Consider the following 22,959-nt stretch of genomic DNA (forward strand, 5'->3'; position numbering starts at 1 on the left):
GCCAGAAGGTTCCTCAGTATGCACCAGACAAAATTTGTCCCGTTGTCTCTAACAAAGATACGTGTGGCTATTATCCCTGGTGGTCAAGGACTCAGCATTTATAACTGGGGGAGATTTTTACCAGATAATGGCCTCCTCACTGTGCAGGCCCTTCACAAGCAACTGAGTCCAGGCAGTCCTGGCCTCAGCCCCCTCCTTTGAGCATGAAAACTCTCAGGGGGCAGGTCAACAGAAACAAACATGAACTGTCATCTGCCACCTTAAGCACCCTTGTCGCTCTCATCAGGTTGGATAATATTACAAGTGTAGTCTTCTCAACCTAAAAAATTCACATGACTGAAGGGTTTCTCCCTGAAGAGAGAGAACTAGAGACTCAAATCTTTTACATGCAGGTAAATGAGGTCTTGAAGCTGATTTGTTTGAGCATCTCATCCCCAGCTATCTTAGTGATACAATGGGAACTTTATGGAAACCTGAGGCTATTCAGAGTCATCAGAAAAGTTGGCTTTTAATTCTAACTCCTACCAAACACTGGAATAGGAATAGAAAGGAATAGATGTAATATGGCAAGTTGAAGCAATCTGTGAAGTGCAATAGGAGAAAATATCTCTTTGCAAGTGGTAGCTAGAACAAGTACAGGGTCAATAACTGCCCTCAGTTGCCTCAGAGCTATCTGCAGGTCTCCTGACCCTTGTTATTTTGAGTTAGACCCCAGATTGGTGCCTGGCTCTTTGAATTTGAGAACAAAAGGGCTACTAATAACTTTGACTAAATGAAGTCATTGGACATTGTCCAGAGGGGACTGTGCAAGAATGCCTAGATGAACTTTGTCCCATTCACAATCTCAGCAACCCAGGGAAAAGCTGTGACATGAATGAAGGATTCAGAATCATTGGGGTTACAAGTGACCACAGGGGTCAGTCTAATCCCCTGCCAACGTGCAGGATTTGTTGTGTCTAAACCATCCAAGAGAGACGGCTATCCAGCCTCCTTTGGCAAATCTCCAGGGAAGGAGCTTCCACAGCCTCCCTAAGCAGTCTGTTCCCCTGTCCTGAACTGTTCTTACAGTTAGAGGAAGTTTTTCCTCAGATTTAATCTAAATCTGCTATGCTGTGGTTTGAACCCGTTGCCTCTTGTCTTGCCATTGTGAATTTCAGATCAGAGCACTACAACCTGATCCCCATCCGATTTTTAGCCTCAGAAAATCATGAACAAGCAGAGAGAGGCCCTGTCAGAAACATCTGCTTGTTCATGTTCATTCCATACGAAGTGTGTGCGCACACCACGTGCACTGTTGCCGTAGATTTTTCCCTTAGTAGTATCCATTGGGCTGGCTCTATGGCCCTCTGATGCCACAGGTTATGCAGTGGTATAAGGGACGCTGCTGGCCCCTCACCCTCTCGGTTCCTTCTTACAGCCCATGACAGTTGCTGGAACAGCCCTTGTTACTTTGGCAAGGCTTCTTCCTATTGGTTTTCTGAGGTTTTTCTGTGTTCATTGTTATCATAGTGTAGTGTATATGGATTCAAGTAGTTTTAGTGTATATAATTAGTGTAAATAGTTAGTTCCTGTCATAGAGGGACTTTCGCCCCAGGTGCCAGGCATGCCCCTTTCGCTGGTCTTCAAGCCTTTTACCTCCTGTGGCAAGCCTATGCTCCTGAGTGACCTGCACTCCAGCTACTTACAGTGCGTGGGTGCAACTCATGTGAAGAACAAATGCCAGATCTGTCAGGACTTCAGACCCCTCACCAAAAAAGACAGGGACATCAGACTGACAGCTGTCCTCATGCAAGCTACCCTCAGACCTGTCTCAGAGCTGAGCCTCTCCGATTTGACGCCAAGTACTTCGGTGTTAGGGTAAAGCGCTCCTCCAGCATTGAGCTCTTCATGGCACTGTCTCTGGTGCCAAGGAAGTAGTACAAGAAGCAGCATACTGAGAGAGGGCACTCACTCGTGCAGAAGACAGACAAGTGGAGAGAAGGCTGTTTAGTGAGACCTATGCCAGGCCATTCTTTTACCCCTGGACCTGTGTCGGCACTGTCGACTCTGCCGCATTCAGCCTGGTATGGGACCCTCTGCCGACACAAGGAAACCACTGCAGTGCCAGCGGACTGACAATGCTATTAACCCCAGAAGCTTTTCAGGTGGCCAGGGACCTTCTCTTTTTTCCGGTCCTGCCAGCTCCAGTGGGGCACCCACCAGCTCTGGCGTCCGGAAGCAGAAGGGAACAGGGTGCGTCAGGCGCCTTCCCAGCACCACCTAGGGGCAAGCCCCACTTGATTCCAGCATCCCGATCTCTGGCACACCACTGGTTCCCGGAGCCCAAGCACCACATGGAGGCAGAAGTGGGTACTGCTTCACTGTGGCTGCTGAGAGAAGAATCCTCTTCAGAGTCTGAAGGGGAACCTTATGTACTGCCAAAAGCCCACCATCGGTACCCAGCCTACGCTCCACTGAGCTTCAGCGCCAGTCCTCCAGCAGGCACCTAGCCAGCGGGTCACTGGCCTATGCAGTGGCCCTATTGGAACCTCTGGGGGTTTCCCCCGATGCTGGGTCCTTCCTCCCACCAATCCTACTCTGTGGTCTCTGAAAGATGGGCTAACGCTCCTTCCCACTTGGCACCGGACCCCGACTCTGCTACTGACTCCAGTACTGACTTCCAGGAGATGCCTCTAGTGGACATAGTCAAGGCAGAAGAAGAAGGAGGAGCCCCTCCCCTGGTGCAAGCCTTCTCCTTGTCCTACCCAGCTAAGGCTGTCGCGGGTCTCAGTAGCCTGCTTCCATAGGACAATTTCTGGGCCCATCAGGACCTTCTGAAGTGGGTCGCTTCAAACTTGGACTTGGAGATCGAGGAGCTCAAAGAGACATCACAGAGTCTTACTGATATCCTGGCTGCAGCAGCTCCATCCAAGGTGGCCCTGCCCATCAATGAGATGGTGATGGGACCAGTCAAGGCCCTGGGGCAAACTCCTTCTTCTTTGGCCCCTACTTCAAAGAGGGCAGAAAAGAATTCTGTGCCGGCAGGCAAGTTTGAATACCTGCACTCGCTTTGCTGGGGAAATATGATATTAATCTGTGGGACTCCCTGAATAAATTCAAAGACTCCCTGCCCCAAAAGTCAAGACAGGAGTTTGCAGCCTCCTAGAAGAGGGTTAGAACATGGCCAGGACCTTTCTCGAGGCGGCTCTGCATGCTGCCAACTCTGCAGCCTAGATAGTGGCCTCTGTGGTCACCATGAGGTGCTGTTCCTGGCTCCAGTCCTCTGGCCTTCCCAGTGAGGTCCAACAGTCCATCCAGGACCTTCCCTTCGAAGGCTCCTCTCTTTTCTCAGAGCAGATGGACACAAGACTTCATGGGCTGAAGGGCTCAGGGGCCACTCTATGATCTTTAGGTCTGTACGCTCCGTCTGCTTCCAGAAAGCACTTCAGGCCTCAGCAGCATCCTTGGTTCTTGGCACCTCCAAGATAGGAGCCCTACAAAAGAAAAAGAAGGAGTTATAAACAGCGCCAACCATTTCTGCCCACTTCAGCCTCCCAGTCGGGTCTCAAAGATACTCTGGTCGGCCCAAGCAGGCCTTTTGAAGGTGTGTCCAATGGCGCTGTACCAGTCACCGTATCGGATCTGCCTCCCCTTTTATTTTTGGATCGTCTCTGTCACTCTTCAGCCTGGCATGGTCATTCACAACATTGGACCATTGGTCCTGAACACAGTGACAGCTGGTTATACCCTGCAGTTTCTGCCTCCCCTCGCCCCATACCTCTTCAGGGACCCTTTTCATGATCAACTCCTCCTCTCGGAGGTGTAATCCCCCCTACTTATGGGGGCCATGGAGGAAGTTCCTCAAGACTAGAGAGGGAAGAGGTTCTACTCCTGGTATTTCCTAATGCCAAAGGGGGCCTCCAGCATATCATGGACCTATGTCGCCTCAGCAGATCTCCGGAAATTGAGGTTCCACATGGTCTTCCTGGCCTCCATCATTCCTTCCCTGGATCCGGGGGACTGGTACGCCGCCCTCGACTTAAAGGACGCGTACTTTCACATTTCTATCTCCCGTGGCCACAGAAGATTTTTCAGGTTTACAGTGTGTCAACGCCGCTACCACTGCTTATCGGCAGCCCTGCACGTTTTCACAACGTGTACGGTGGTTGTTGCAGCCTTCCTCAGGTAGCGAGGCATACGAGTCTACCTGTACCTCTGTGACTGGCAGATCAAAAGTCAGTCGCAGGCACAAGTACAGAATAGCATCAGCACAGTCCAAGCCACCTTCTGTGCACTGGGCCTGCTGATAAACGAGCAGAAGTCAACTCTTGTCCCAGGGTTCAGAGAATGGAATTTATTTGGGCTGTGGTCAACTTGACCCAAGCAAGGACATTCCTGCTGGAGGCCTTTTTCCAGACCATGATGGACCTGATATCCAATAACATGGCCCACCCAATCACAACAGCTCGGGTGTGCCTCAAGCTTCTAGGTCACATGGCGGCTTGTACTTACATGGTTCAATATGCAAGGCTGCGCCTCGGGCCCCTCCAAATGTGGCTAGCGTCAATTTACTCCCTGAGAAGACACAACCTGGACTCAGTGTTTACGATCCCTCCCCTGGTTCTCACCACCCTGAACTGGTGGAAAGACCCAAGATAGGTAATAATGGGGGTGCCCTTTGTTAACCCACAACCATCAGTATTCTTAATTTTGGATGTGTCAAACATAGCATGGGGAGCCCACCTTAACAACTTCGGATCTTGGATCCTCTGGTCCCAGGAAGGAACTCTCCTGCACATAAACATCAGCAGTTCAGAGCGGTGTACTTAGCATGCCAGATGTTCCTTCCCCAGGTCTCAGGCAAGGTGGTACAAGTCCTGACAGACAATACAGCAGCCAGGTTCTATGTCAATAAGCAAGGATGGACTCGATCCTCAGCCCTGTATCAGAAGACTGGCCATCTATGGGACTTCTGTGCGAGACGCTCCATTCATCTCCAGGTGTCACATCGCCTGGGAGCCTGGAACATATTGGCAGATAACCAAATTCATTTTCCAAAGGTGGGGGCCTCCCCAGGTGGATCTGTTCACCATCAGGCAGAACAGAAAATGCTGTTGTTTTTGTTCGCTGCAGGGCACAGCCCAGGCTCCCTCTCTGGTGCCTTTCTGCTCTTGTGGGCAGACCACCTACTGTACACCCCGGCCCGCCCGCCCGCCCCAATCCCCTTAATGCACACAGTTCTTCTAAAAATCAAGCGGGACAAGGCATGAATTATCCTCATAGCACCAGTGTGGCCATGCCAGCATTGGTTCAGCATGCTCCTGGACCTCTCAGTGGCAGCTCCGCTCTCACTCCCAGTCTGACCGCACCCAATTTCTCAAGACCACAGCTGGTTACTTCACCTGAATCTCACCTACTTGCACCTAACTGCATGGATGCTGCATGGCTGAACCCTGAAGAGCAGGTTTGCTCAGAACAGGATCGGCACGTACCTCTCCCCACCCCTATGGGAGATCAGTGTTCTCCCATGAAATAACAGTTCTCAAGGGCTTGGAAAAACTGTATCCTCAGGTTCACAAATGGACCCTCCCCCACAGGGGATTTCAACTTGTTCCTGTCGAAACGCATCCTCTCCCCACCCCTCTTTGAGTCATTAGCATAGCGATCCCTGCTACTTCGCTCTTGGAAGGTCGCCTTCCTGGTGGTGATAATCTCAGCCAGAAGGGTCTCTGAGGTCAAGGCCCTTTTGTCAGAACCACCTTACATGGTGTTCAAGGACAAGGTTCAACTGAGCCCCCCCCCGTCTGGCCTTCCTCTCAAAGGTGGTGTCACAATTCATTAATAACTAGATCATATGCCTACCTGTCTTCTTCCCAAAACCTCTCAAGAACTCTGAGGAATGATGGCTTCATTCATTGGACATTAGGCAGGCCTTCACTTTTTATATTGAGAACTAAACCCTTCTGCAAATCCATGCAACTCTTTGTGGCAATAGCAGAAAGGATGAGAGGGCTAACCGCGTCAACCCAAAGGATCTCGTCCTGGATAACCGCCTGTATTTGGTCTTGTTTCGAGCAGGCGAACGTTTTATTTTTAGCCATAGTAACCGCTCATTCCACAAGAGCCTGAGCTTCGTCAGCGGTGTTCCTTGCACAGGTCCCAAACCAGGGCATCTACAGAGCCGCAACCTGGTCTTCAGTGCATATCTTTGCATCTCACTGTGCCATCACCCAACAGGCCCAAGGCAATGCCAGTTTGGAAAGCAGTGTTGCAGTCAACATGTCCATTAACTCTGAGCCCACCTCCTGGGGTTCTGCTTGTGAGTCACCTAGCATGGAATGGACTTGAAGAAAAAATGGTTACTAACTTTCTGTAACTGTTATTCTTTGAGATGTTGCTCATGTCCATTCCATGGCCTCTCTGTCAGAGTTACCGGTAAGAAGGAACTGACAAGGCGTGGAGCCAGCAGCACCCTTATACTGGCACATACGTGTGCAGCTCCAGAGGGCGCTACAGTCAGCCCAGCAAATACCCCTAAGGGAACATTCTCTGGCAATCATTCGCATGGCGCATGCACACCTATCGTGGAACGGACATGAGCAGCACATCTCGAAGAACAGTTATGGAAGGTCATTAACAGTTTTTTCCTAAAGAAAGCTTGTCTTCAAAGCATTGTACTCCCACTTAACCATGTTCTGATCATTCCTGTGTTTTGTAGATGAGTGGCAGCCTCTTTCCTTTCCCTTCCCAACTTTGATCTTTACTATTTGATCTTCTATGTGCTCCCAGAGTGTCTCTCTAAGGATCATGGTAGCAATAATGTTGGCTTTACGGAAGAAGAGTCACTTATCTGTTCTTAGACAATATTTCTAATAAGAGTCTGTACAGAAAAAGTGGAGGAAACACAGAGATATGGTTTCTAGAGTATCTTGAATCAAGGACAGATTCATGGTGCCAGCAAAGTCTATCATAGGCCTGGACTGAGGATGAATACTATCTGGAACAAAGTCTCAGATCAGAAAAAACATTGACATAAGATGAAGATGACCGTAATGGAAAACAAAAAGTATCACAAACAAAAATCCAGTTCTTACAAGACACTGTTTGGAATTTTGATCTCATACACAGGCATGCTTCAATGATCAGGGGTTTGTGAGAGATCTCTCCACTAATTCCTGGTATCCCCTCTGCTTCTCACCCTCTTCTGTGCATTGGCAGAGATCTAGTTCCAGTTGCACACTTTTCACTTCCACAACTGGTGAGTGCAGAATATCAATTTTTTTTTAAAGTGATCTTCCAAATTCAGCTCAGGGAATAAATATCAGAAAGAGAATACAGCATCCACCAGCCGGAACACAATGATTCTTTCTTTTTGTTTTTTCCGTGGAAAATGGAGCTGTTTTGGTTCAATAATCAATGTGTCTGGTAGGATTTTCGTAATAACAAAACACAATCAGCCCTACCACAGAGAGAAATTCTCCTGTCCTTGGCAGAGCACAGTTTCCTATCTGTATGTGCACTGTCCATTAAAGGATTAGCAGAGTGGCTCCTACACCTGGAAATACCTTGTTCATCTTTTTTTGTATCTGGAAACAATAAAGTACCCTGCGGGGTCTCAATGTAATAGGACCTGGAATGTGAGGAAGTGAATGACACTTCAGAAGCTGGGTAAGTTCCCTCCAGTATGTCTTCCCACCTTTTCCATTGCTCCCGGGATAGGAAGGAGAGAGCAGCAGTAATGCTGTTTATCTTTCCGGCTGTAGAAGCTATGGCTCTCAGGCCTCATTAACCTAGTATTGGCACTTGGGATGCCTCTCTCATAGAGGAGGTCTGCTATTGAATCATAGAATCATAGAATATCAGGGTTGGAAGGGACCTCAGGAGGTCATCTAGTCCAACCCCCTGCTCAAAAGCAGGACCAATCCCCAATTAAATCATCCCAGCCAGGGCTTTGTCAAGCCTGACCTTAAAAACTTCTAAGGAAGGAGATTCCACCACCTCCCTAGGCAACGCATTCCAGTGTTTCACCACCCTCCTAGTGAAAAAGTTTTTCCTAATATCCAACCTAAACCTCCCCCTCTGCAACTTGAGACCATGACTCCTTGTCCTGTCCTCTTCTACCACTGAGAATAGTCTAGAACCATCCTCTCTGGAACCACCTCTCAGGTAGTTGAAAGCAGCTATCAAATCCCCCCTCATTCTTCTCTTCTGCAGACTAAACAATCCCAGTTCCCTCAGCCTCTCCTCATAAGTCATGTGTTCCAGGCCCCTAATCATTTTTGTTGCCCTTCGCTGGACTCTTTCCAATTTATCCACATCCTTCTTGTAGTGTGGGGCCCAAAACTGGACACAGTACTCCAGATGAGGCCTCACCAATGTCGAATAGACGGGGACGATCACGTCCCTCGATCTGCTCGCTATACCCCTACTTATACATCCCAAAATGCCATTGGCCTTCTTGGCAACAAGGGCACACTGCTGACTCATATCCAGCTTCTCGTCCACTGTCACCCCTAGGTCCTTTTCCGCAGAACTGCTGCCTAGCCATTCGGTCCCTAGTCTATAGCTGTGCATTGGGTTCTTCCATCCTAAGTGCAGGACCCTGCACTTATCCTTATTGAACCTCATCAGATTTCTTTTGGCCCAATCCTCCAATTTTGTCTAGGTCCCTCTGTATCCTATCCCTGCCCTCCAGCGTATCTACCACTCCTCCCAGTTTAGTATCATCCGCAAATTTGCTGAGAGTGCAAGCCACACCATCCTCCAGATCATTTATGAAGATATTGAACAAAACCGGCCCCAGGACCGACCCCTGGGGCACTCCACTTGACACCGGCTGCCAACTAGACATGGAGCCATTGGTCACTACCCATTGAGCCCGACAATCTAGCCAACTTTCTACCCACCTTATAGTGCATTCATCCAGCCCGTACTACTTTAACTTGCTGACAAGAATACTGTGGGAGACCGTGTCCAAAGCTTTGCTAAAGTCGAGAAACAATACATCCACTGCTTTCCCTTCATCCACAGAACCAGTAATCTCATCATAGAAGGCGATTAGATATTGAAAGCAGTTTTCTACCCGGAACCAGACTGGTTTAAAATAAATACTTGGATGAAGTGATTATTGCTTTCATGGACCACAAGAGAGAACTTGTTCTACTGGCTGGTGCAAAGTCCATAGTTTTAACTCCATGTTAAACTAATGAAGCATAGACTTGAAATCCTCCAGAGGGTTTTATTATGGGTGTATAAGAGTGTCCAAACAAAAAGTACAAATCTCTGTAGTGTAGTGTTCTCAACGTGTTTAAAAAAAAGAAAGGAAGAAAGTTTTGTACAAATTTCAACATTAAACCTTTGGGCATCAATCTTATTCCAACCCTGCAAAGTCCTAGAGCCACAACCTTGAAATCTCATTTTGCTCCTTACAGTCCAGATTGAACCACTGCAGGAAATGTTGTTACACTTCATATCTATCAGAATAGGCCTTCTGATAGTTGCTGTCTCCAATCAGAAGTGTGAGGTTTTTCTTTTGTTTTTTAAGTTTGGAGCTTTCTCCATTGGGACCCAGTGTCGTACTTTGAATTCAAATAGGCAGTTCTCACAATTGTCATAGCATTCGTTTCCTACGTGAAGTCAAGAAATGTTCTTCCTTCAGTTAAGCATTTCAGCCCTTAGGAGCACTGACAGTCTCAGGGCAGAGTAGTCACGTATTGAGATTTGCTACACAGATATCGGGTAAGTTCACCAAGTTTGTATATTGGTCATCCAGTCTTAGCCGATGCAGTTTTGGGGGGGCGGGGCCAGAAGTCTTCTCCATGAATTGGTGTCCAGGGGGAGATGGAGGAGTTATGTATAATCTACCACATTTTGCGTGTCCACATTTAAAGGATGATCCTGCTTCCCACCCTGGAGACACACTGTTTTGACAATCCCACTGTAACAGCTCTGTGGACCTTAGCATGAAGAATAGGAAAGTTTATCCATGCTTACCTGAAAATTTGCTTTCTTCAAATATTAAGGTCCTCAGATCCTGGAGACAAATGGGTCATCCAGAATAGAGAAGGAAATTGACATCCAAGGATTTGGGGTTGTTGTCATTAGGAAGAATTTACCATGCTCAGCAGTGAGAGAAATTGTGCTTTTTCCTCAATTTGTAATTTAGGAAAGTAGTTTTGAATTATCCTGGCTGTGGAAATTATCTTAACTAGAGGGAAGGAATTTAAGGAGGTGGGGCATTCTCCTACTGCCAGTGATTGACAGGTCTGGTTCTGCCCCCAAGCTGCAATCAAGCTGAAGTACCAATTCTAATGGATCTGTTGATCTTACTACTCAAAGAAAGGACATTTTTGGTTAAGCACAGATGAATTTTCCTATTCCTATGAATAAACATTATTTCCAAGTTATTGCCTGTTGCCCAAATGTCTGTCTTGGAGTGAGTGGTGTCATGAGCTGGTCAGAATTCCCAGGTCCTGTTACTAGAAGCCAGTTTGTTCATATGTAAATCATAGGATAAAATCTACAGGGTTGTTGCCTGAGGTTCTGTTTTGAGTTCTCATATTTTGTTCTGGTTTCCATTGCAGTTGCAACTGGGAAGAGTGACTCGGGTTCAGAAGCACCGGAAGATCTTGAGGGCAGCAAGAGACTTGGCATTAGATACCCTTATAATTGAATATCGAGGAAAAGTTATGTTACGGCAGCAATTTGAGGTCAATGGGCATTTCTTCAAAAAGTAAGAGTGCTATTCAATGACCAGTGTGAGAGCACAGGGGCATGGAGTGATTGAGGACCGCTGTGGGGGAACCCCACGCTGCCAGAGACCCTGCCACAAGGGGTCATGCAATTGTGCCAGGCACAGAAAAGTAAAAAAGATATAAAACAGCCCAGATTAAGTTGAAGGAGATTCCCCCAACTGAGCCATTCTATTTAGGTGACACATCTGAGGAGCTGTCCCAGATTGAGGTGTCAGTAGAGGTGGTTTTGGAACAAACTGATACATTTAAACAGTAATAAGTCGGGACCAGATTGTATTCACCCAAGAGTTCTGATGGAACTCAAATGTGAAATTACAGAACTGCTAACTATGGTATGTAACTTATTGCTTAAATCAGCCTCTGTACCAGATAACTGGTGAATAGCTAATGTGACACCGATTTTTAATAAAGGCTCCAGATGCCATCCTGGCAGTTACAGGCCAGTCAGCCTAACTTCAGTACCGGACAGACTGGTTGCAAATATAGTAAAGAACAGAATTATCAGAGACACAGGTGAACACGATATGTTGGAGAAGAGTCAACCCAGATTTTGTAAAGGGAAATCGTGCCTCACCAATCTTATTAGAATTATTTGAGGTGTGAACAAATGTGGACATGAGTGATCCAGTGGATATAGTGCACTTGAATTTTCAGAAAGCCTTTGACAAAGTCCCTCACCAAAAGCTCTTAAGCAAAGTAAGGAGTCATGGGATGAGGGTCCTCTCATAAATCAGTAACTAGTTACGAGATAGGAAACAAAGGGTAGGAATTAATGATCAGTTTTCACAGTGGAGAGAGGTAAGTAGCGGGGTCCCCCAGTGATCTGTACTGGTACCAGTGTTGTTCAACCAATTCATAAATGATCTGGAAAAAGGGGTAAGCAGTGAGGTGGCAAAGTTTGCAGATGATACAAAATTACTCAAGATAGTTAGGTCTAAGGCAGACTGTGAAGTGTTACAAAGTGATCTCAAAACTGGATGACTGGGTAACAAAATGGCAGATGAAATTCAATGTTGATAAATTCAAAGTAGTGCACATTGGGAACATAATCCCAACTATACATACAAAATGATGGGGTCTGAATTAGCTGTTACCACTCGAGAGAGACCTTGGCATCATGATGGATAGTTCTCTGAAAACATCCAGTCAATGTGCAGCAGCAGTCAAAAAAGCTAACAACATTAGAAACCTTTAGGAAAGGAATAGGTAATAGCACAGAAAATATAATTCCACTATATAAATTCATGGTACGCCCACACCTTGAATACTTGTGCAGTTATGGTTGCCCCATATAAAAAAAAATATATTCGAATTAGGAAAGTACAGATGGGGAGGCAAGAAATGAGTGGGGGATGGAGCAGCTTCCATATGAGGAGATTAAAGAGGCTTGGACTGTTCAGCTTGGGAAAGAGGAGACTAAGGGGGGATACGACAGAGGTCTATAAAATCATGAGTGGTGTGGAGAACGTGAATAAGGAAATGTCATTGACCCCCTCACATAGTGCACAAGCCAGTGATCACCCGAGTCCATTAATATGCAGCAAGTTTAAAACCAATATAAGGAAGTACTTCTGCACACAGTGCACAGTCATCTTGTGGCACTCGTTGCCAGGGGATGTTGTGAATGCCAAAAGTATAAAAAAAAACTTTGATAAGTTCATGGAGGATAGATTCATCAATGCCAATTAGCCAAGATGATCAGGAACCAAAGCCCATGGTCTGGGTGTCCCATAACTACTGAGTGCCAGAAGTTGGAAATGGACAACAGTGGATAGATCACTCGATAAATTGCCCTGTTCTGCTCACTCCCTCTGAAGCATCTGGCACTGGCCTCTGCCAGAAGACAGGATACTGGGCTAGATGAACCATTGGTCTTACTCAATATGGCCATTCTTATATTCTTATGTGTTTTTCCATTTATGGAATAAAAATCTCTTTTTTTGGGTAGATCTGTTGTATTATGAGTTAGGAGCTGCATGAACTCCCTGAGTGAAAGAAGCAAAGGAAGAGCTGCTTCCCATCTTCCTGTTCAGTAAGGAGTGGCTGTTATACTGGTGGTGGGAATTGAGTCTGGGGGGATTACAAGAGTTTGTTACTTCCCTAGGCCATACCCCTTTGTGCTGTTCTACTCTAACTTCAACGGTGTTGAGATGTGTGTGGATGCCCGCACCTTTGGCAACGACGCCAGGTTCATCAGGCGTTCCTGTACACCGAATGCAGAGGTAAACTTCCTGCTCCCCCGTCAGTGAAAACACAGGCCAGCAGTGCACAGGTGTTAGTGTAGCCCCTTTCATGAGCATTCAAGCCCTGAATAAAATGAAGTGGCCACAAGTAATGTCAGTGAAGGGAAGAGAGAGAGTTTGATAATCCATCAGAGGGCTGTACAGATTTTTCCCATTTGGCTGCCTGTAGGCTGAAGATGGAGGAACAGGGAGGGAAGAGGTTGGGGAGCACAAGCCTTTCTCCCGAAGGCCTAAGAGAGCTAGAGAAGGGAAGACTCGTAGGTTTCCTCTGGTCAGGGCACAGGAGTGGTCCAGGATAGGACAAAGTAATGGATGGGGAAGGGCAGCAAAGCAGGCTTTTTTCTAAGGATAGTTGAGAGGGTAATTTTAGCGTGCCATGCAGAAACTCCCATCTCTCTTGGGGTGTCAGTTTCTGTCTGTTTTGTTTGTGAAGGTCCGTCATGTGATTGCTGATGGGATGATCCACCTGTGTATCTATGCACTCACCACCATTGCCAAGGACACAGAGGTCACCATTGCCTTTGACTATGAGTACAGCATCTGGTGAGTCTGTCATCTCACCAGCCTGCGCTGGTCTCCTGGCACAGACATCCTCCTCCTCCTCCTCCTCCTCCTCCAGCCCCTTCCTCTTTTCTTACATTTTGCTCCATCATCTGCTGAATTGTATTTTCATGTATTCTATTCTGCCCAGTTCTACTGGCCTCTTCTCTGATAGAGGCTGGAAGGTAGCAGGCTCTCCTTGCTTTGGCACCTGGTGAGATCTATAGTAGCAGATGCATTTAATGTCTCTGTAGGAGGGCTGAGAAATGAGGAGTGACACAGATATGTTTGTGTTTTGGACCAGCAACTATAAAGTGGATTGTGCATGTCACAAGGGGAACAGGAATTGCCCTGTACAGAAACGGAACCCAAATGCTGCAGAACACCTACCTCCACCTGTTCTAGGCACACTGATGATTGGGGCAGAAACTAGGCGTCGGAAAGCCCGTAGGAAGGAACTAGAATTGGAACAGCAGGGCATTGCATCAGATGAGAACAGCAACCAGCAGGCAGAGGAGGTTCCAGAGGGACCTGCTGCAGCCAGTGACAATGAGGTAAAATTTGACACTTTATAATGTCAGGTGTCTGATCATTCACTGTGGAGGACTTTGGTCCTACAGGGTGCTGGTATCTCCAGAACTGCCACAGCTCTTTCTTAAGCCTCACCCTAGTGAGATAGCAAAACTAATCCTAGTAATTTTTCAGTTGCTCCATATTTTCATTTTGCAATGGTGACTCCTCTGAGTCCTGGCTTCTCTCTGCTCTTCAGGCTGCAGATAAAGAAGAGAAGCAAGAGGAGGGGGAAAGAGAGGAGGCTGTGGATGAGCAGGGAGCCCTGGCTCACAGCAGACGGGTGAGTACCTCTTCTACTCTGATCTGTAGTTTTGTTTTTCGTGGCAGGTGTATAGGATGGAGCAGGTCACGCAGGGCCAATTGGTTGTTTCTCTTGTTTAGTGACATGATTCCAAATGTTCAGAAACCACTGACTTGTCAGGAAGGGTGAACCAGGCAGATTTCACATCCCACGATGTCTGTACACTGCTGGTTAGGCTCCAATAAGTTAGAGATGGAGAAAATCTAGTAACTACCATTTGCTTTGTGGGACTGTCTCACAGCCTACAACATCCAATTGGTAAGAATGTTTTTTCTTTCTTGGTTTCATTCAGTTAGTCCTAGCTCCTTTCTTGGTCACTAAATAATTTCTCCTTACTCCCTGGTGTCCAAACACTTCAAAGTAAATATTGTTAGGTTACTATCATGTCCCTATGCCTCCTCCTTCCCTCCCTCCTTTGTAGCCTAGCCAAGCTTATATATACTTAGCTGTTTTAATCTTTAATCACACCTATATATCAATCCCTCCAGGTCCCTGATCATTTTGCTTTTTTCTGAATTCCCTCCAACTTTTTTGCAAGGTTGCTAGCTAATGCCCTAGGAGGCATGTCTTCCCTGTATCTTTTATTAGTGATCCTTGTTTTGCACACACACGGTTGTAAAAGTCCTCCTTAGTCCACTTAGATTTTTGGCAACACACAGTCCTTTTGCTCTTTTTCTTCCCTTTTCCTTGCAACCCTAGCTACTATGGTTTTCTGGTGTGGTTACTTGCTGTTTATTCTCAGATCTTTGAGGAGACCCTTAAACTAACACTACAATCCTTGATTTTTTCCCAAGGATTTATAGTCTATTGTGCCTTCTTTATAGCATCTGGGTTGGTTTTCTGGGTGGTAGTTTTCTGTATAACTAAGAACTAGGTTTTTTTAATGTATGTACTTCAAGAGGATGTTTATCCTGAGATGTGTCCTTGACATTAATTGAAAGTGCAATGAAAATAACAGCAGTGCATACTCCATCCACCAACCAGCACATATATCACAGTTCAAAATCACCCACTTTTCGTGTTCCCCCGAAATGCTTTAGCCCTCTCTGAAATGCCTGCTTCCACAGATTGGGTTTGTTTCCAGTGGTATCCTGCATGGATCAGTTCTGATCCCTACTCTTAGTAACATTTTTATCAGTGACTTGGAAGAAAACATAAAATCATCATTGGTCAAGTTTTCAAATGACACAGGAGTTGGGATAGTGGTAAATAATGAAGAGGATAGATCACTGACTCAGGGTGATCTGGGTCACTTTGTAAATGGAGTGCACGCAAACACTGTGTGTTGTAATTCAGCTAAATGTAAAAGCATACCTCTAGAAATAAAGAATATAGGTCATATTCACAGGATCAAAACTAAGGTTGAGTTTCCTAGGGGATTCAAGCAGATGAGGGAGAAAAGGCAAGACGAGGCTGAAGGGAAATGTCAAGACTCGCAGGTGCAAGAACTGTTAGGGTAGACTGCTGGGTGAGGAAAATGGCCAGCAGAAACGTGACTACAAGAACCGGCAGAGGAAAAGACCAGCTAGTGAGGGAGAAATAGAGCTCAGGAATATGTTTGCTGAGTTGGAAAATGAAAAAGAGATGCATCAGGCGTAACAGAAGGTGGGAGGGCAAGGAAAAAGAGAAGAGCGGCTATTCCTGTAAGAAGAGGGAAAGAGTCAATGGAGATAGCCAGAGTTTGGAGCCCCAGGAGGATACAGGATGACTCACGGAAGATTACAAAAGAGAACAATAGGCAAGAGAACTTGCAGTCAGAAAAAACAGGAAGAAGGCTGGAGAATCACACCACCACCAGGAAGAGGCAGGTCTATGTGATTGGTGACTCCCGACTAAGAAAAACAGACAGGCCTGTCATCAGAGCTGATCCGGAAAGCAGAGGGGTGTGCGGTCTGCCGGGAGCTCAGATACAGGATATGGAACTGAGGCTGAAGAGGATCCTAATGGGATCAAGAAAGAATCCACTGATTGTCCTTCACATGGGAACAAACAATACTGCTAGAACATATCAAAGGAGATTTTGCCAGGCTGGGGAAGACACTTACTTAAAGAAATGGAGGCTCAGGTGACCTTCAGTGGGATTCTGCCTCTCTCTAGAGGAGGAGAACCAAGGCAAGACAAGATTATGATGATCAACAGATGGCTCAGGCAGTGGTACTATAGTAAGGGCTTTGGGATGTTCGTCCAGTGGGAGGCATTCATGGACAGAAGACTTCAGTGGATGGACTCTCCCTGAGTAGGGAGGGAAATGGACTTTTGAGGTGGCGGTTGGCCCAACTAATTAAAAGAGTTTTAAACAAGGAGCTCCAGGGAGACAATTGGGAGATGCTCAAGTAATCTCCGCGCCTGATTCTAATATTGACCAGGAGGAAGAGAGAGAGAGAATATACAGCAATGGAGAAAGGAAGCAATGGTGAGTAAGAGAATGGACATTAAGAGGAAAGATAGTGCCAATGAAGCTAACAGTCAGGTAGGCGATACTGGCAGTAGAATGACTACCCAATCAGATGAGGAATGTGGGCAAAGCCAAGCAGAAACTACTAAATTGTCTGTATATCAATGCGAGGAGCCTGGGTAACAAAATGGAGGAACTAGAACCACTGGTGCAGGAAGCAAAACCAGATACTATAGGAATAACAAGAAGAGTGGTGGAATAGGAGTCATGACTGGAGTACAGGGATTGAAGGGTATGTGCTGTTCAGGAAAGACAGAAATAAAGGTAAAGGTGATGGAGTAACTCTGTATATTAATGATGAGGTAGATTGTAAAGAAATTAGAAGTGATGTAAAGGATAACATTTAGTCTGTTTGGGTCAAAATCACTTCGAGGAAGAAAGGTTCTCCTTGGATAGTGCTTGGAGTCTGCTACAGACCCCTAGGATCCAATCTGAGACCTCTAATGTTTTTAATGAAATAATACTACTGGGAATTGTGTGATTATGGGAGACTTTAACTTCCCAGATAGAGATTGAAGAATAAGTGCTACTAATAATAGTAGGGCCTAGATTTTCCTGGATGTGATGACTGGTAGATTTCTTCACTAAATAGTCGCTGAACCTAAAAGAGATGATGCCATTTTAGATTTGGTGTGGTGGGTAGTGAGGACCTCATAGAAGGTTGTAGGGGACAAACTTGTTCAAGTGATCATGAGCTAATTCAGTTTAAACTAAATGGAAGGATAAGCAAAAATAGATCTGCAAGTGGGGTCCCTGATTTCAAAAGGGCAAACTTTTAAAAAAAAAATTAAGGGAATTAGTTAGGAAAATAGACTGGACTGAAGAACTCCAGGATCTGAATGTGGGAGAGACTTGGGATTACTTTGTCAATGTTGCAGAAACCATCTGAAGCCTGCATCCCAAGCAAGGGGAAAAAATTCATAGGGAAGGGTTGCAGACCAATCTGGATGAACAAGCATCTCAACAGGTAATTAAGAAAAAGCAGAAAGCCTATAAGGAAAGAAAGATAGGATGGATCAGCAAGGAAAGCTACCTCTTGGAAGTCAGAAAATGTAGACAAAAAGTGAGAGTTGCCAAAAGCCAGGCAGAACTGGACCTTGCAAAGGAGATTAAAACCAATAGTGAAAAGTTTATATAGCCATATAAATAAAAAGAAAACAAGGAAAGAAGTGGAATCGCTAAGCACTGAGGATGGGGTGGAGATTAAAGATAATCTAGCATGGCCCAACACTTAAATATGTTGCCTCCATTTTTAATAAGGCTAATGAGGATTTTGGGAATAGTGGCAGCATGGCTAATGAAAATGAGGATATGGAAGTAGAAATTACCACATCTGAGGTGGAAGTCAAACTCAAACAGCTTAATGGGACTAAATCAGGGGGCCCAGATAATCTCCATTGAAGAACATTAAAGGAACTGGCATATGAAATTGCAAGCCCAATAGCAAGGATTTTTAATGAATCTGTAATCTTGGGGTCATACCCTATGACTGGAGAATTGTTAATATGGTACCTGTTCAGAAAGGAAAAAACGTGATCCAGGAAACTACAGGCCTGTTGTTTTGACCTCAATTGTATTCAAGGTCTGGGAATAAATTTTGAAGGAAACCGTTGTTAAGGACATAGAGGTGAATGATAATTGGGATAAAATACAACATGGTTTTACAAAAGATAGATCATGCCAGACCAACCTGATCTCCTTCTGTGAGAAAATAACTGATATTTTTAGACAAAGAAAATGCAGTAGATTTCATCTACCTCGATTTCAGTAAGGCATTTGGTACAGTTTCACATGGGGAATTATTAAATCGGAGAAGATGGGGATTAATATGAGAATTGAAAGATGAATAAGGAACTGGTTAAAGGGGAGACTACAACAGGTCATACTGAAAGGTGAACTGTCAGGCTGGAGGGAGGTTACTAGTGGAGTTCCTCAGAGATCCGTCTTCGGACCTATCGTACGTAATGTTTTTATTAATAGTCTTGGCACAAAAAGTGGGAGTGTGCTAATAAAATTTGAGGATGACACAGAGTTGGGAGATATTGCCAATACAGAGGAGGACCATAGAAGATCTGGATGACCTTGAAAAGTGGAGTAATAGAAAAGGGATGAAATTTAATAGTGCAAGGTCCTGCATCTAGGGACTAATAACAAGAATTTGTTGCTATAAGCTGAGGACTTATCAGTTGGAAGCAACAGAAGAGGAGAAAGATGCGGGTACATTGGTTGATCACCGAATGACTATGAGCTATCAGTACGATGTGGCCGCAAAAAAGACTATTGCAGTCCTAGGATGCATCAGACGAGGTATTTCCAGTAGAGAAAGAAAAGTGTTAGAACTATTATTAAAGGCACTGGTGAGACCTTGCCTGGAATACTGGGTGCAGTTCTGGTTTCTCATGTTTAAGAAAGATGAATTCAAACAGGAACAGGTGCAGAGAAGGGCTAATGCCAGTGTGGAGAGGAGTTACTTAAATTAAGCACCAATGTGAACACCGGAACAAATGGATAGAAACTGGCCATCAACAAGTTTAGGCTTGAAATTAGACAAAGGTTTCTAACCATCAGAGGAGTGACATTCTAGAACAGCCTTCCAAGGGGAGCAGTGGGGGCAAAAAACCTAACTGGCTTCAAGACTGAGCTTGATAAGTTTATGGAGGGGATGGTTTGATGAGACTGCCTACAATGGCATGTAGCTGATCTGTGACTGCTAGCAACAAATATCTCCAATGGCCAGTGATGGGACACTAGATGTGGAGCGCCCTGAGTTACTACAGGTAATTCTTTCCTAGGTATCTGGCTGCTGGGTCTTGCCCACATGCTCAGGGTAGAACTGATTGCTATATTTGGGGTCAGGAAGGAATTTTCTCCCAGTTCAGACTGGCAGAGACCCTGGGGGGTTCCCCTTCCTCTGCAGCACAGGTAACTTGCAGGTTTAAACTAGTGTCTCTGTAACTTGAAGTCTTTAAATCATGATTTGAGGACTTCAGTAACTCAGCCAGAGGTTAGGGGTCTGTCACAGGAGTGGGTGGGTGAGTTTACGTGGCCTGTAATGTGCAGGAGATCAAACTAGATGATCATGATGGTCCCCTCTGACCTTAAAGTCTATGAGTCTACGATTTGGGATTCTCTCCTGAGAAGCAGTGATTCTGAAAAAGATTTGGATGTGATGGTGGATAGTCAGCTGAACATGAGCTCCCAGTGAGAAGCTGTGGCCGAAAGAGCTAATGTGATCCTGGGATCCATAACCAGGGGAATCTCAAGTAGGAGTCGAGAGGTTATTTTACCTCTGTATTAGGCACTGGTGCGACTGCTGCTGGAATCCTGGATGTTGATAAATTGGAGAGAGTTCAGAGGAGAGCCATGAGAATGATTGATAAGCTCGAAAGCTTGTCTCTGTCACCTACAGAAGTTGGTCCAATAAAAGGTATTACCTCACCCCCCAGCTTGTCTCTGTGAAGGATTAGAAAACATTCTTTATAGAGATAGACTAAGGGAACTTAATCTATTTAGCTAAACAAAGAGAAGGTTAAAGAGTGACTTATTGTCTGTAAGGATCCACATGGGGAACAAATATATGTTGGTGGTTTTTTCACTCTAGCAGAGACTGGCGTAACACAATCCAATGGCTGGACATTGAAGTTAGACAAAGTCAAATTTCCAAAAAGGTGTAAATTTTTAATTGTGCGAGTACTTAACCATTGAAATAATTTTACCAAGGGTTCTGATGGATTCTCCATCACTGATTTTTTAAAATCAAAATTGGATGTTTTTCTAAAAGATCTGCTGTAGGAATTATTTTGGGGAAGTTCTCTGCCCTGTGTTATGCATGAGGTCAGACTAGATCAGTGGTGGGCAACCTGTGGGCCGCATGTGGCCCATCAGGGTAATCTGATTGCTCGCCACAAGACATTTTGCTGACATTGCCCTTCCACAGGCACAGTCCCCCGTAGCTTCCAGTAGCGGCGGTTCGCCATTCCTAGCCAATGGGAGTTGCGGAAAGCGGCAGGCCGCAGGGACATGCTGGCCGCCGCTTCCTGCAGCTCCCATTGGCCAAGAATGGCAAACCACGGCCACTGGGAGCTGCAGACAGTCAATGTCAGCAAAATGTCTTGCGGCCCACAATCAAATTACCCTGATGGGCCGCAGGTTGTCCACCACTGGACTAGATGATCACGGTCCTTCTGGCCTTGGTCTATGCATCAGTGAACAGATGGGCATTACAGCATGCCCAGAAAATGAAAAGATTCAGGGTATGTCGAACCAAGCAGGGTGGGAAGCAGCGAATTCAAAAGTTGAAGGCCCTTCATGAAGGATGCCCCATCAGCAACTCTCATATGCTAAGGTTGCTGCACTCGAATGCCCCACTGATACCAACTGAGACAATAGTAAAACATCTGACTTCTGTTCATGTTGGAGATACATGCTAGGTTGTTTGGGTTACATAAAAGATCTCCTCCTCTCCAAACAAGTCTGCCAGTTCTAATGCCAGGAGGCTGGTCCCTTACTTGTTTAAGTTGAGACAGTCTCCTTTCATTATGAGGCATTCCAGTTCTCTGTGAATCATTAATCCCCTCCCAGCCCTCTTCTACACCATCACCTTTGTGGACCATATGCTGTCCGCCCCCCCCCCCCCCCGCCCACTGTACTTCTGATCTTTTTCCTACCCCTTACTGTCCTCTTGCTTGCCTGGTATTGCTGACCTGGATATATTCTTGTCTATGCTAGTCCCGAGAGGAGAGGAAGGTAGAAGCCATCATGCACATGTTTGAAAACTTGGAAAAGAGAAAGAGAAGACGAGAGCAGCCATCAGATCGGAGCAGCACAGATGCTGAATTCATCATTAACCCTGAGGCTTCTGAGTTGGAGGAGGTGAAAATGGAGACTCCTGAAACTGAAGACAGCAGTTCAGCTTTAAGTGGGGCTGCTCCAAGCACTCCTAACAGCATCAGCAATGTTGGGGTGAACACACGGAGGTCCACACAGACAGCAGTAAGTTGGAGGTAGGGCTGTTGCATAGCTTACACCAAGGCAAGTTCAACACAGCCCCTGTGGTGCCTTGCAAGGGTTAATATCTAATGGCCAAGGGTCTGGATCTTTTTGTGCACTGATATGCTCTCCAGCTGGCTGCTTACACTGGAGCCATGGAGAAAGGTATTTGCACCGTTTCAGTTAACAAGTCCATGCTGGATCTGAATTCCCATTGCCAAATGTCTCATGGTGGTGGGGCAGGTCATTGTCTGGGACTGAATCAGTGTTATCAGTGCTCAGGAATGGCAACAGTTACTTTCAAACAGGGGGTGAGTCTCATGCTGCTGCTTTCTGATATGTGTCTTGTTGAAGCTGAGACCACTCCTGAGTGTGCCAGTCGGTCCCTTTTCCAAACTCCAGAGTGGAGATGCAAAGGGGAGAAAAAGCAATAAACTGAGGCACAAACATGTCCAGCCCTTCAAGAGGATTCACAAAGCCATTCCCAGCCCTACCGTCTCAGAGCCTGGCGTTAATGGGGTGTAGTCTAACAAAGCTAGCTAGATAGTGCCAGAAAATAACTCATTCCTAATTCCCACGTGCAGAATAAAGGAGAAGAGGGGAGAACCTTAGAAAGTCTCAGACTGATGATGTGGTTTGCATTGTAGGATGCAATTCCAGAAAAGACCATCACGAAATCAGCTCAAGCCAAACCCTCCAGGCCCCGACCCAAAAGCCGTTTTTCTCGATATCGGACCAGTTCAGCACAAAGATTGAGACGGCAGAAGCAGGCCATTTCCCAGCAGACCGAGCTCTCCCAGGCTGTCCCAGAGGAGGGAAGCAGTTTCAGCTCAGTAACTGCCGCAGATGTCAGCAGTGTAGAGGGTCCAGGAGAAAGTAAGCAATTGATGGGGTCTGACCCAGCTGTGGTGCTGGCTGCAGGATCCCAGTCTAACCGAGCCACAGTAAAGTACCCCAAAACTAAAAAGGTAAGTGATGTGAGAGTCTTCATCAAACATGGGGAGGGGATGGGCTCTGCCAGGCCCGTATGGAGTCTCTGGAAGACTTGCAGTGAATCTGGTGCACAGTGTTAATATAGTTCTCCTCCAGTGTGTTTCCTTCAGGACACTGTTGCTGTCTGTGATG

At 45.9% G+C, this 22,959-nt stretch overlaps 1 protein-coding gene across 2 annotated transcripts in view; it reads left to right on the forward strand.

Moving 5' to 3' along the window:
- The window catches only part of SETD5 (SET domain containing 5), a 173,355-nt gene that overhangs the window by 96,035 nt on the left and 54,361 nt on the right, over positions 1-22,959 (forward strand). For both annotated transcript variants that reach the window (XM_084634172.1, XM_084634171.1), the window contains exons 9-15: positions 10,563-10,711; positions 12,838-12,955; positions 13,410-13,519; positions 13,821-14,070; positions 14,286-14,369; positions 21,574-21,837; positions 22,482-22,802. In XM_084634172.1, the coding sequence (XP_084490298.1) occupies positions 10,563-10,711; positions 12,838-12,955; positions 13,410-13,519; positions 13,821-14,070; positions 14,286-14,369; positions 21,574-21,837; positions 22,482-22,802 (1,296 nt within the window). The remainder of the gene's footprint in view (positions 1-10,562; positions 10,712-12,837; positions 12,956-13,409; positions 13,520-13,820; positions 14,071-14,285; positions 14,370-21,573; positions 21,838-22,481; positions 22,803-22,959) is intronic.

This window comes from Lepidochelys olivacea, assembly GCF_965140295.1.
Source record: "Lepidochelys olivacea isolate rLepOli2 genome assembly, chromosome: 7".
NCBI classification, from domain to species: Eukaryota; Metazoa; Chordata; order Testudines; family Cheloniidae; genus Lepidochelys; species Lepidochelys olivacea.